We start from the raw sequence: 15,111 nt of genomic DNA, 5'->3' as shown, positions 1-15,111 counted from the left end.
GGGCATATCCGTCCATCCTCTTCCCCTCTTGGTGCGGGATTCTTTTTTGTGGCTAAAATGGACGGATCTTTGAGGCCTTGTATTGACTATCGGCTTTTAAATAAGATCACTGTCAAATTTCAGTATCCTTTGCCGCTGTTGTCTGATTTGTTTGCCCGGATTAAAGGTGCCAAGTGGTTTACCAAGATAGACCTTCGTGGTGCGTACAACCTTGTGCGCATTAAGCAAGGGGATGAATGGAAAACCGCATTCAATACGCCCGAAGGTCATTTTGAGTACTTGGTGATGCCTTTTGGGCTCTCTAATGCCCCTTCAGTTTTTCAGTCCTTTATGCATGACATTTTCCGGAACTATCTGGATAAATTTTTGATCGTTTATCTGGATGATATTCTGTTTTTTTCTGATAATTGGGACTCGCATGTGGAGCAGGTCAGGATGGTCTTTAAAATTTTGCGTGAAAATTCTTTGTTTGTCAAGGGCTCAAAGTGTCTTTTTGGTGTACAGAAGGTTCCCTTTTTGGGGTTCATTTTTTCCCCTTCTGCTGTGGAGATGGACCCAGTCAAGGTCCGAGCTATTCTTGATTGGACTCAGCCCTCGTCAGTTAAGAGTCTTCAGAAGTTCTTCGGTTTCGCTAACTTCTACCGTCGTTTTATCGCTAACTTTTCTAGCATTGTGAAACCTTTGACGGATATGACCAAGAAGGGCTCCGATGTGGTTAATTGGGCTCCTGCTGCCGTGGAGGCTTTCCAGGAGTTGAAACGTCGGTTTACTTCGGCGCCTGTTTTGTGCCAGCCTGATGTCTCGCTTCCCTTTCAGGTTGAGGTGGATGCTTCAGAGATTGGAGCAGGGGCCGTTTTGTCGCAGAGAGGCCCTGGTTGCTCTGTTATGAGACCTTGCGCCTTTTTCTCTAGGAAGTTTTCACCTGCGGAGCGAAATTATGATGTGGGCAATCGGGAGTTGTTGGCCATGAAATGGGCATTTGAGGAGTGGCGTCATTGGCTCGAGGGTGCTAAGCATCGTGTGGTGGTCTTGACTGATCACAAAAATCTGATGTATCTCGAGTCTGCTAAACGCCTGAATCCTAGACAGGCCCGCTGGTCATTGTTTTTCTCCCGTTTTGACTTTGTTGTCTCGTATTTACCAGGTTCAAAAAATGTGAAGGCCGATGCTCTTTCCAGGAGCTTTGTGCCTGATGCTCCTGGAGTCGCTGAACCTGTTGGTATTCTTAAGGATGGTATTATCTTGTCAGCTATTTCTCCAGATCTGCGACGTGTGTTGCAGAGATTTCAGGCTGATAGGCCTGATTCTTGTCCACCTGACAGACTGTTTGTGCCTGATAAGTGGACCAGCAGAGTCATTTCCGAGGTTCATTCCTCGGTGTTGGCAGGTCACCCAGGAATTTTTGGCACCAGAGATCTGGTGGCCAGATCCTTTTGGTGGCCTTCCTTGTCTAGGGATGTGCGGTCATTTGTGCAGTCCTGTGGGACTTGTGCTCGGGCTAAGCCTTGCTGTTCTCGTGCCAGCGGGTTGCTCTTGCCCTTGCCTGTCCCTAAGAGACCTTGGACACATATCTCCATGGATTTCATTTCTGATCTTCCGGTGTCTCAAGGCATGTCTGTTATCTGGGTGATATGTGATCGCTTCTCCAAGATGGTCCATTTGGTTCCTTTGCCTAAGCTGCCTTCCTCTTCCGATCTGGTTCCTGTGTTTTTCCAGAACGTGGTTCGTTTGCACGGCATCCCTGAGAATATTGTGTCAGACAGAGGATCCCAGTTCGTTTCCAGATTCTGGCAATCCTTTTGTAGTAGGATGGGCATTGACTTGTCGTTTTCGTCTGCTTTCCATCCTCAGACTAATGGACAGACGGAGCGAACTAATCAGACTTTGGAGGCTTATTTGAGGTGTTTTGTCTCTGCTGATCAGGACGATTGGGTGACCTTCTTGCCGTTGGCTGAGTTTGCCCTTAATAATCGGGCTAGTTCCGCCACCTTGGTTTCGCCGTTTTTCTGCAACTCTGGTTTCCACCCTCGTTTTTCTTCGGGTCATGTGGAACCTTCTGACTGCCCTGGGGTGGATTCTGTGGTGGATAGGTTGCAGCGGATCTGGAAACTTGTGGTGGACAACTTGAAGTTGTCACAGGAGAGGGCTCAGCGCTTTGCCAACCGTCGCCGCGGTGTGGGTCCCCGACTACGTGTTGGGGATTTGGTGTGGCTTTCTTCCCGCTTTGTTCCTATGAAGGTTTCCTCTCCCAAATTTAAACCTCGTTTTATTGGTCCTTACAAGATATTGGAAATCCTTAATCCTGTATCCTTTCGCCTGGATCTTCCTGTGTCGTTTGCTATCCACAACGTGTTTCATAGGTCCTTGTTGCGGCGGTACGTTGTGCCTGTGGTTCCTTCTGCTGAGCCTCCTGCTCCGGTGTTGGTTGAGGGCGAGTTGGAGTACGTGGTGGAGAAGATCTTGGATTCTCGTCTCTCCAGGCGGAGGCTTCAGTACCTGGTCAAGTGGAAGGGCTATGGTCAGGAAGATAATTCCTGGGTGGTCGCCTCTGATGTTCATGCGGCCGATTTAGTTCGTGCCTTTCACGCCGCTCGTCCTGATCGCCCTGGTGGTCGTGGTGAGGGTTCGGTGACCCCTCACTAAGGGGGGGGTACTGTTGTGATTTTGCTTTTTGCTCCCTCTAGTGGTCATTAGTGATTTGACTCTGGAGCTTCTGTCTTTTCCTATATCCTCACCTGGGCCGTTAGTTCAGGGGCGTTGCTATATAAGCTCCCTGGACCTTCAGTTCAATGCCTGGCATCGTTGAAATCAGAGCTAATCTGTTGTGCTCTTGTCCTATGATCCTGGTTCCTGTATTTCAAACTAAGTCTGCTTCCTTGCTTTTTGCTTTTGTTTTGTTTGGTATTTTTGTCCAGCTTGTTCCAATCTGTATCCTGACCTTTGCTGGAAGCTCTAGGGGGCTGGTGTTCTCCCCCCGGACCGTTAGACGGTTCGGGGGTTCTTGAATCTCCAGCGTGGATTTTTATAGGGTTTTTGTTGACCAGATAAGTTATCTTGCTATATTCTGCTATTAGTAAGCTGGCCTCTCTTTGCTGAACCTGGTTCATTTCTGTGTTTGTCATTTCCTCTTACCTCACCGTTATTATTTGTGGGGGGCTTGTATCTTGCTTTGGGGTCCCTTTCTCTGGAGGCAAGAGAGGTCTTTGTTTTCTTCTCCTAGGGGTAGTTAGATTCTCCGGCTGGCGCGAGTCATCTAGCGATCACTGTAGGCATGATCCCCGGCTACTTCTAGTGTTGGCGTTAGGAGTAGCTATTTGGTCAACCCAGTTACCACAGCCCTATGAGCTGGATTTTTGAATCTCGCAGACTTACACGTTCCTCTGAGACCCTGTCCACTGGGGTCATAACAGGGAAGTATGGACACACGGGTAGAAGAATGGAGACACAGGGGGCAGAATGGAGACACAGGGAAGAATGGAGACACGGGCAGCAGAATGGAGACATGGGGGAAGAATGGAGACACAGGGGGAAGAATGGAGACACAGGGTGAAGAATGGAGACACAAAGGGAAATATGGAGACACAGGGGACAAGAATGGAGACACAGGGGGCAAAATGGAGATACAGGGTGAAGATTGGAGACACAGGGGGAGGAATGGAGACACAAAGGGAAGTATGGAGACAGGGGGAATAATGGAGACACAGGGGGCAGAATGGTGACACAGGGGGCAGAATGGAGACACAGGGGGAAGAAAGGAGATGGGGAAGAATGGAGACACAGGGGGCAAGATGAAGACACAGGGGGCAGGTTGAGAGACACAGGGGGCAGGATGGGAGACACAGGGGGCAGGATGGGAGACACGGGGGGCAGGATGAGAGACACGGGGGGCAGGATGAGAGACACAGGGAAAGGATGGGAGACACAGGGGGCAGGGTGGGAGACACAGGGGGCAGGATGGGAGACACAGGGGGCAGGATGGAGACATGGTGCAGGATGGAGATAGATGGGGCAGAATGGAGACAGATGAGGCGGGACAGAAACAGATTGGGCAGGATCATGGGGTAGGATGGAGACAGATGGGGCAGGATGGAGACAGATGGGGCAGGATCATGGGGCAGGATGGAGACAGATGGGGCAGGATCATGGGGCAGGATGAAGACATGGTGCAGGATCATGGGGCAGGATGGAGACATGGGGCAGGATGGAGACGCATGGTGCAGGATCATGGGCAGGATGTATACAATGGAGACAGATGGGGCAGGATCACGGGACAGATGGTGCAGGATCACGGGACAGATGGGGCAGGATCATGGGACAGGTGGGGCAGGATTACGGGACAGATGGGGCAGGATAACGGGACAGATGGGGCAGGATGGGAGAACATATGGCTGGAGCCAGGAATGAGATAAACGGGGGCCAGGAAAGGGGATATTATTACCATAAGGGCTAATTAAGGAAAATTATTACTGCAGTGATGTATTCATTTTATATTTGAGGATACTGTTTTAAATGCAGGAGGCGGTCCTGTTACTGTGCAGAGCGACACTATGTCGCCTTTTTTTCTTAATCTGACGTAGTTTAGAAGTTGGGAAAAAATTAAGTAATGTGTTCTGCAAGCAGTGCTCTAGATAACTGTGCTATTTCCTGCAGAGACGAGCCCTGGCTGGAAGTGATGGCGGTCTGTGCAGGATGAAGATGAAAAGCAAAGATGAAGGACTTCACCTAGAGATGTCACTGGTGAGTCAGTGTGTTACCTGTACACGGACACTATACACTGTATACTATATACAGCGGTCCTATGTACAATGTCACCAGGGATCACTGTATTACCTTTACACTATACACTATATACAGAGGTCCTGTGTATAATGTCCCCAGTGATCACTGTATTACATTTACACTGACACTATATACAGAGCTCCTGTGTGTAATGTCATTGATCACAGTATAACCTGTACAATATATACAGTTCTTGTGTGTATAATGTCACTATTGATCACTGTATTACCTGTACACTAATATTGTATACAGAGCTCCTGTGTATAATGTCACCTGGATTACTGTATTACCTGTACACTGACACTATATACAGAGCTCATGTGTATATTGTCACCAGTGATCACTGTATTACCTGTACACAGACACTGCATACTAAGTACAGATCTCCTGTGTATAACGGCACTTATGGTGATATTAGTATTGTTTTTTTAAAATTAATGATCAGTATTGTAGTATTCAGTCACTATGTGGTGGTAATATGTTGTCCGGCCATGGTGTGGCGGTATTTGTTCCTTTTATGTGCTATTATTTGGTCACTATGTGGTGGTAATATGTGGTCTGGTCATGGTGTGGTGGTATTTATTCCTTGTATGTGGTATTAATCGGGCACTGTGGTGGTAATATGTGGTCTGGACATGATGTGGCTGCCTTTGTACCTTGTATGTGGTATTATAGGTCTCTATGTGGTGGTAATATGGTGTCTGGTCATGGTGTGGTGGTATTTGTCCCTTGTATATGATATTATTGGTCATTTTAAAAGTTGAAAAATAAATAAAAATATACCTAAATTGTATTTTCTATTTTAACAAATGTTTAATAGGTAAGAGTAGAGTAGGGCCCAGCCAGGAGAGTTTACCTTATCGTGGTGGCGGCTTAAAAAAATCTTTTGGCCAAAACAAAAGCTGCTGGCTATATGTGCGATCTAGGTGATGGGAACTGTTAATGTGTGATTGGTGAGAAGTGGAGTTTTTCCAAGAGAGAGCGGTGGGACTGTGGACAGTTCGAGAGGTGGAGGTGGGGCTGGGGTGGAACTTGGGCGGAGTTTTGTGGGGGCCCTGAAAATATTGCCAGTATGGGGACCCGAAATTCCTAGTGGCAGCCCTGGATACAATGTATCCAGTGTAGACAATGCTCTGTGAGCTAAACACATCAGCTGCACCTGCACAGATTTCTGGCGCCAAATTAACTCAGAGCAAAATTACAAATGTTAAAAAAAAAAAAAAAAAAGGCACAAAGAAGAATTGGGACAAAGTCAATGAAAGAGTCGTAGAACTTTGACATCTATCTGCCATACTACAGACTACTTCTAACTGCTGTCTATCGGGTAGACAATGTTGATGAGGTTTAAAGGGGACACTACCCAAAACCCGTCGAGATTTGCCATGCATTAATGGGGTTTACCCCCGTGATGGCGTATTTGTAGGACATGCAAATCAATGAGGTCTGATCTGCAGGTGTCCAACCACAGGGACCTTACAAGTCTCAAGATGCTGAGGTCCTGATGGAATTTTCTTAGTATAGCGCCCTCTCCTATCTAGTGGCTACTCAGGGTATTACATCTCTGCATATTTTAGGTAAATCATATTTCTACACTTATATCACTCAGATTTTATTTTTTTTTTGGGGGGGGATCTTGGGGGTTATAGAGTGGCCAAATACAACCCGAAGAAAAATCAGCACAATGTGGTAGTGTTGGGGTGCAAAATTTTTCAGGATTGGGGCTAGGGTAATAAAACAGTTGCATGGCCACTACCTGGACAAGCCCCTTTACTAATAGAGGTGCTGGTAGCCCCCACAGTTTGCTTTTATGTGTGGGTGAATCATTGAAGGGTTTGTCCTCCTCTGTTATCCACCCTGCAAGTCAATGCAACTTTTGTGATACCGTGTAATAACCCTAGCGGACCCCTAGGAGAGGGGACCCCTATACAGTCAGATGCACGTACTGCTCCCTACCTGTCCGGAGAGTCATCGTCAACATCGTTATAGATATCATCATCATCATCATCGGGCGGCGGAGGCGGAAAATCTGGAGAGATAAGTAATATGTGGATAGAAGGAAGAAACCCGCGGGAAATACCCGCGACTATACGTCACAAATTATCAGATAAGTAACAAAGATATGGAACATACGTACATGAATTTGCACCGACGCTGTGACTGAAAGGAGAAAAAAATAATGATATAGTAAAAAAGCTATAAAAAAAAAACTAATAATAATTTTAAAAAATAACAAAAATATAATAATACCGCCACACTGTGCGTATGAAATGCTGCCACACAGTGAAGACCTAATGATGCCGTAGAGCTGCCGACCAAAAGTGCCACAGAATTCCATCATTTGGGCGCAGGAGGGGAGAGTATTAACGTTTCGCATTAATGGTAACAGATCTACAGAAGGTAAAGGTTATGGCGGTATTAATCTCTCATAAATCTGGCAGTCTAGGATAAGAAAGGGGCGATTATTATTTTTTGTTGTTTTTGTGCTTCTGGTTTTTCCTCCTTTTTTCCATAAGTCGTGATGATTTAGTTTTCCGTCCCCATCGCTGTACGAGGTTTTTTTTCTTTTGCAGTTTTGTACGACATCGCTCACTATTTGTAAGTGCTGTAACAAGGTGACATTTTTTTTTTCCGCCATTGCTTTTGGCCTTTGTTTTAACATTGTTTATAACGACCCGGTGACACCGATTTTCCAGGTCAGGACGATTTTGGCGACACCAAACTTTTAAGTTTTATTTTAATAGTTAAAATATATAGAAGTTTGTTAAAAAAATAAATAAAACACTTTTGTTTTTTTTGTCACCATCTTCCGAGACAGTTTTTCCTTGGTGATATTTTCAGTTTATACGACATTTTAATAAGTTTTTATCGTTTTTTTTTTTGAGAAGATACAATAACTCAAAACTGGTAATTTTGACATTTTAAAAAGTTTTACTTTACGGCATTTATGATATGGGTAAATCAATTTGATATTTTCATAGATTAGACTGTTACCAAATATTTTTTTCTTTTTATTTCTAAATAAATTGGTTACTTTAAAGTTTCTGTTATTTTTTTTAATTATTTAAAAAAATATTTGTATTCATTTTTGGGTTGTGATGGTTTGATGGCTTGTGCTATACACTGCAGCGCTGATCTGCTATGAGGCGTCGCCTGTATAACACAGCTGGCACTTGCCATCTCCTCTGTACATGCCTGTCACATGTGGGGAAGGGGTTAATAACATAGGTCTGGTGGCAACAAAGAATGGTTTTATGCTCATGAGAAAAGCAGATAATTGCGCCCCTACTTGCTGATGGAGTCCTGCTCCCCAACGTCGTCGTAAATATCCTGGTCGCTCTCTACTTTCAGAGGAAGGTGCATCGCCGGCTTTTTCCTCGGCAGCGAGTCATAATCTACTTTCACCATCGCAGTTTTTATATATCCGTCTGAAATACAGAATATCTTATTGTATAGATGAAGGCGCCATTAATCTATATATCAAAGATGAGACGTCTGAGCGAAAGCAAGGATGTCAACAAGGGGAGGAAAAGAACGAAATGAGGGAGAGATGAAAGAAGGAAGCAAAGAAAGAAGCGAGATTGGAAGGAAATAAGGGAGAGATGAAGGAAGAAATACAGGGAAAAGTACGAAAAGGGAAGATGGGAGGAAATGAGGGGAGGATGAAGGAGGAAAAGAAGGCAGAACAGAGAAGATGAAAGGAAAGGTAGGGAATAAAGGAAGAAAAAAATGGAAGAAGGGATAGAAGGGAAGATGGAAGGAAATGAGGGAGAGATGGAATAAGGAAGCAAACAAAGAAGGGAAGATGAAGGAAGAATGGAAAAAAGGGAAGATGGAAGGAAATGAGGAGATAAAGGAAGAAGAAAAGGAAGAAGGGAAAGAAGGGCAAATGGAAGGAAACGAGGGAGAGAAAAAGGAAGAAGGGAGAGAAGGGAAGACGGAAGGAAATGAGGGGGAGATGAAATAAGGAAGCAAATAAAGAAGGGAAGATGAAGGAAGAATGGAGAAAAGGGAAGACGGAAGGAAATGAGGGGGAGATAAAGGAAGAAGAAAAGGAAGAAGGGAAAGAAGAGCAAATGGAAGGAAACGAGGGAGAGAAAAAGGAAGAAGGGAGAGAAGAGAAGATGGAAGGAAATGAAAGATGAAAAAGAGGAAGTAGGGAAAGAAGAGAACGCAACATGAAAGAAAATTAGGGGGAGATGAAGGAAAAAGGGAGAGAATGTAAGATGGAAGGACATAACGGCGAGATGAAGGAAGATAAAAGTAAGAAAGTAGAGAAGGAAAGATGAAAAGAAATGAGGGGGAAATAAAGGAAGAATAATAGTAAGAAGGGAGAGGAAAGAAGGGAAAATAAAAGGAAATAAGCAAGGGAGAAAGGGAAGGAGAAAAGAAGAAAACTTGGAGGAAGAAAGAAAGGAAAAAAGGCAGAAAAAGTAGTAAATTCATAAAGGGAAGGAGGGAACATGGAAGGAAGGTATTAAAAGAGGAAGGAAAAACAGAAGAGGAGGGAAACGACTAGGGAGTTAAGAGGAAGGCAGAATGAAAATGATTGAGGAAAAGACCATGGAAAAAAGTTGGAAGGAAAGAAAGATCAAAGGAAATTAATAAAAGTGCAAGTAAAGGTAGAGGATAAGGAGGAAAAGGGAGAAAAGGGGAGGCAAGGAATGGAAGGAGAAAGGAAGAAACAAAGAAAAAGAAGGAAGAGATAAAGAAATAAAGAGGGAAGGAATGGAAATAAAGTGAGGAGGGAAGAGAAGATGAAAGGAAATGAACAAGAGTGAAAGAAAATTATAAAGATGGGAAGAGGAGAAAACGGGGTGAAAGCCAGGGAGAGAGGAAGAAAGGGAGGAAGAACGGAAAAGAGGGAGAATCAGGGGACATGGAAAGGCAGAAAATGAGGAACGATGATTAGACAAGATGGAGATAGGAAAGGAAAGAGGGAGGATATGGGAGAGGAAGGAAGGGAGGAAGGATGAAAGGAAATGAGGGAGGGATTAAGGCAGAGAGTGGTGAGGGAAGGAGGAACGATAATGATGGAAGGACAGAAGAGAGTTAATTGATAGGAGGAAAATGAAATGATAGAAGAAGAAAAGAAGGGGAGAAAAGCAGAGAGGGTGAGATGAAGAGATAAAAATGGAGGAGAGAGAAGAAGGAAAAGAGTAAGGGAGAAACGTGGCAAGAAATAAGGACGTGACCTGAGGAAGGAGGGCGAGGATACTCACAAGTTCCTTTCATCCTTCCGAGCCACTTTCCTTCTGGATTATCAGTAACTCGTAAGATTTCTATCTGGTCTCCATTTTTGAAGCTGAGTTCATTTTTGCCGCCTTTATAGTCCGTGTTGGCCTTGGCCTGATGAATGACGTCCACCCTGTCGGATAGCTGCGGGAAAACCAGGTACAATCCGAGAGGTGTTAGGGCGAAACGTGACCCCATAGGTTATGTCATATTAACGGCCCTGGTGCAGGAACCGGATTCCAGGGGCAATTTAAAGATCTTAGACTCAAATGGTAAATTTATCACAGCGCCCCCTATCAGTATGCTCCAGTCATAATATAGGGGAGCGGGGCCCAGAATTATTGCTCCATCCGCAGCCCTTATAGCTAAACCCCAGCTCAGGTCACACATACTATAGTCATAAATCAGGTTCTCAACTGGACCAGACTGATCCGTAAGGTTAACATAGGGTGTAGGGACATCGCAGGGCAGCAGGGGGCGCTGCAGGGTAGGAGCTGAGCAAAGGGGGTCTGTACAAAAAAAGATGACGTGCAAAAAACATATTTTATCCTTCTCCCTCAATATCATATGTTACAGGCAGATTATCATTTCATTGAAGGGACTAATAGAACTGGTTAACAACATGTATAGCAGCCAGGAGATGCTACTGGCCACACACAGTATAGAAAACTATTCATGGACCTTTGTAGCTTCAGCTCCCCCTAGTGGTGACTGCAGACAGAATCTTATCATGTATCTCTGTATACAGGGAGCTCCCCCTAGTGGTGACTGCAGACAGGATCTTATCATGTATCTCTGTATACAGGGAGCTCCCCCTAGTGGTGACTGCAGACAGGATCTTATCATGTATCTCTGTATACAGGGAGCTCCCCCTAGTGGTGGCTGCAGACAGGATCTTATCATGTATCTCTGTATACAGGGAGCTCCCCCTAGTGGTGACTGCAGACAGAATCTTATCATGTATCTCTGTATACAGGGAGCTCCCTCTAGTGGTGGCTGCAGACAGAATCTTATCATGTATCTCTGTATACAGGGAGCTCCCCCTAGTGGTGACTGCAGACAGGATCTTATCACGTATCTCTGTATACAGGGAGCTCCCCCTAGTGGTGGCTGCAGACAGGATCTTATCATGTATCTCTGTATACAGGGAGCTCCCCCTAGTGGTGACTGCAGACAGGATCTTATCATGTATCTCTGTATACAGGGAGCTTCCCCTAGTGGTGGCTGCAGACAGAATCTTATCATGTATCTCTGTATACAGGGAGCTCCCCCTAGTGGTGACTGCAGACAGGATCTTATCATGTATCTCTGTATACAGGGAGCTCCCCCTAGTGGTGGCTGCAGACAGGATCTTATCATGTATCTCTGTATACAGGGAGCTCCCCCTAGTGGTGGCTGCAGACAGGATCTTATCATGTATCTCTGTATACAGGGAGCTCCCCCTAGTGGTGGCTGCAGACAGGATCTTATCATGTATCTCTGTATTCAGGGAGCTCCCCCTAGTGGTGACTGCAGACATAATCTTATCATGTATCTCTGTATACAGGGAGCTCCCCTAGTGGTGGCTGCAGACAGGATCTTATCATGTATCTCTGTATACAGGGAGCTCCCCCTAGTGGTGGCTGCAGACAGGATCTTATCATGTATCTCTGTATACAGGGAGCTCCCCTAGTGGTGGCTGCAGACAGGATCTTATCATGTATCTCTGTATACAGGGAGCTCCCCCTAGTGGTGGCTGCAGACAGGATCTTATCATGTATCTCTGTATACAGGGAGCTCCCCCTAGTGGTGACTGCAGACAGGATCTTATCATGTATCTCTGTATACAGGGAGCTTCCCCTAGTGGTGGCTGCAGACAGAATCTTATCATGTATCTCTGTATACAGGGAGCTCCCCCTAGTGGTGGCTGCAGACAGCATCTTATCATGTATCTCTGCATTCAGGGAGCTCCCCCTAGTGGTGACTGCAGACAGGATCTTATCATGTATCTGTGTATACAGGGAGCTCCCCCTAGTGGTGGCTGCAGACAGGATCTTATCATGTATCTCTGTATACAGGGAGCTCCCCCTAGTGGTGACTGCAGACAGGATCTTATCATGTATCTGTGTATACAGGGAGCTCCCCCTAGTGGTGGCTGCAGACAGGATCTTATCATGTATCTCTGTATACAGGGAGCTCCCCCTAGTGGTGGCTGCAGACAGGATCTTATCCTATATCTCTGTATACAGGGAGCTCCCCCTAGTGGTGGCCGCAGACAGAATCTTATCATGTATCTCTGTATACAGGGAGCTCCCCCTAGTGGTGGCTGCAGACAGGATCTTATCATGTATCTCTGTGTACAGGGAGCTCCCCCTAGTGGTGACTGCAGACAGAATCTTATCATGTATCTCTGTATACAGGGAGCTCCCCCTAGTGGTGGCTGCAGACAGGATCTTATCATGTATCTCTGCATTCAGGGAGCTCCCCCTAGTGGTGACTGCAGACATAATCTTATCATGTATCTCTGTATACAGGGAGCTCCCCTAGTGGTGACTGCAGACAGGATCTTATCATGTATCTCTGTATACAGGGAGCTTCCCCTAGTGGTGGCTGCAGACAGGATCTTATCATGTATCTCTGTATACAGGGAGCTCCCCCCCAGTGGTGACTGCAGACAGGATCTTATCATGTATCTCTGTATACAGGGAGCTCCCCCTAGTGGTGGCTGCAGACAGGATCTTATGTATCTCTGTATACAGGGAGCTTCCCCTAGTGGTGGCTGCAGACAGGATCTTATCATGTATCTCTGTATACAGGGAGCTCCCCCTAGTGGTGACTGCAGACAGGATCTTATCATGTATCTCTGTATACAGGGAGCTCCCCCTAGTGGTGACTGCAGACAGGATCTTATCATGTATCTCTGCATACAGGGAGCTCCCCCTAGTGGTGGCTGCAGACAGGATCTTATCATGTATCTCTGCATACAGGGAGCTCCCCCTAGTGGTGACTGCAGACAGGATCTTATCATGTATCTCTGTATACAGGGAGCTCCCCCTAGTGGTGGCTGCAGACAGGATCTTATCATGTATCTCTGTATACAGGGAGCTCCCCCTAGTGATGGCTGCAGACAGGATCTTATCATGTATCTCTGTATACAGGGAGCTTCCCCTAGTGGTGGCTGCAGACAGGATCTTATCATGTATCTCTGTATACAGGGAGCTCCCCCTAGTGGTGGCTGCAGACAGGATCTTATCATGTATCTCTGTATACAGGGAGCTTCCCCTAGTGGTGGCTGCAGACAGGATCTTATCATGTATCTCTGTATACAGGGAGCTCCCCCTAGTGGTGGCTGCAGACAGGATCTTATCATGTATCTCTGTATACAGGGAGCTCCCCCTAGTGGTGGCTGCAGACAGGATCTTATCATGTATCTCTGTATACAGGGAGCTCCCCCTAGTGGTGGCTGCAGACAGGATCTTATCATGTATCTCTGTATACAGGGAGCTCCCCCTAGTGGTGGCTGCAGACAGGATCTTATCATGTATCTCTGTATACAGGGAGCTCCCCCTAGTGGAGACTGCAGACAGGATCTTATCATGTATCTCTGTATACAGGGAGCTCCCCCTAGTGGTGGATGCAGACAGGATCTTATCATGTATCTCTGTATACAGGGAGCTCCCCCTAGTGGTGGCTGCAGACAGGATCTTATCATGTATCTCTGTATACAGTTATTTACTCATGATATATACTGCAAAATTTTGCCTGGGTTTCTCCTTTTTGTTCCTGTGAAACTCATTTACAGTATTGCATGATTTATTACAATCTGTCAAGTAAAATTATTAAAAATAGTGTTTTTCATGTAATATTTTTTTAAACATGTTTGAATCATCCTCCTTCCTGGTACAAAAATATAGAAAAAAACCCATAAAAAGACATATTTCCTATCACTGCATTGGTAAAAGTTTGATCTATAAAATCAACGTAAAGCATAACGGTGAATGGTGTCCTTCATATCTGCCTGATCGCTCACACAATCTTGTGGATGGAAAAATATGTTATGGTTTTTTGAAGGAGAAGAGGAGAAAAAAAAAAGAGCAGAAAAATGGAAAATTGCCCGATCAGAATGGGGTTCAATCTATTTTGATAAGAAAGTGAACTCTTACTCCAGGGGCGCACTTATTTTAGTGAGCAGACTATAGGTAGATCCGGAGGGATGCCAGGACGCACCTTGAATCGTTTTTTTATCTCTAGGTCCTTCTTTTCTTTTTCCCTTTGTTCTTTCTTCGCTTGCTCCAATTCTTTCTTCCGCTTTTTCTCATTCTTCTCTTCTTGCTCTTTCCTGTGCTGAGTGCTGGAAGGAAACGCTCACATCGATAAGGGCAATCACAGATGTGAGATGGAATCCTACCATCGCTGAGATCACTCCTTTTATTTCACTTTTCTATAACTTGATAAAGTTTTGATTTAGTTAACTTTACAATCCATATAGATTATCAGTCACCACTAGGGGGAGCTCAGGAGCTCGCTGAATACACTGCTATCATGGAGGTCAATGTATATTCAGTATGCAGTGAGCTCCCTCTAGTGGTGACTGCCGGTAATTACAAGTTATCCTTTATGTCAATGCTTTCGCAAGGGATTTAGTACTTGGTGTAGATAAAAATACAAAGCTCTAAATAATGATAAATGAAGTTATTGTTTATCCTGCCTGTATAATAGTATATGTTATAATGTCCCATCTGATATAAAGCTGTTTATACACTCACCTGTGCTCATCAATTAGGTCATAGCATTCGTCATCTTCATCACTTTCTTCACTCTTAAAACAAAGTGTGTTCACAACGATTTATGTCAGTAAAATGTGAAATTGTGGTTTCAGGTCATTTCTATACATTAAAAAACTCTGCCTATTATGGGATTTCAGAATGGTGACTTATTTTGGATTCCTGAATATTAAAGTCTGCCATTTTCTCTCTTCCTGAAGGACCCAGATGCCCCACACATGGCACGGACAGCTCATTTATTTTTTACATCTCTGTAATACCATGTTTTCCCTGTGGTGGCACTATTGATACATTGTTTATTATCTAATGATCATTGGGACACCATCATTCAGACATC

At 45.0% G+C, this 15,111-nt stretch overlaps 1 protein-coding gene across 3 annotated transcripts in view; it reads right to left on the bottom strand.

Moving 5' to 3' along the window:
• The window catches only part of FYB1 (FYN binding protein 1), a 139,004-nt gene that overhangs the window by 26,349 nt on the left and 97,544 nt on the right, over positions 1–15,111 (bottom strand). For all 3 annotated transcript variants that reach the window (XM_077281478.1, XM_077281492.1, XM_077281486.1), the window contains exons 6-11: positions 14,757–14,809; positions 14,218–14,341; positions 9,999–10,155; positions 8,066–8,204; positions 6,914–6,936; positions 6,733–6,805 (exon numbers count right to left, since the gene is read on the bottom strand). In XM_077281478.1, the coding sequence (XP_077137593.1) occupies positions 6,733–6,805; positions 6,914–6,936; positions 8,066–8,204; positions 9,999–10,155; positions 14,218–14,341; positions 14,757–14,809 (569 nt within the window). The remainder of the gene's footprint in view (positions 1–6,732; positions 6,806–6,913; positions 6,937–8,065; positions 8,205–9,998; positions 10,156–14,217; positions 14,342–14,756; positions 14,810–15,111) is intronic.

This window comes from Ranitomeya variabilis, chromosome 1 (assembly GCF_051348905.1).
Source record: "Ranitomeya variabilis isolate aRanVar5 chromosome 1, aRanVar5.hap1, whole genome shotgun sequence".
Lineage (NCBI taxonomy): Eukaryota > Metazoa > Chordata > Amphibia > Anura > Dendrobatidae > Ranitomeya > Ranitomeya variabilis.
This window is presented reverse-complemented; position numbering and strand designations above follow the sequence as displayed.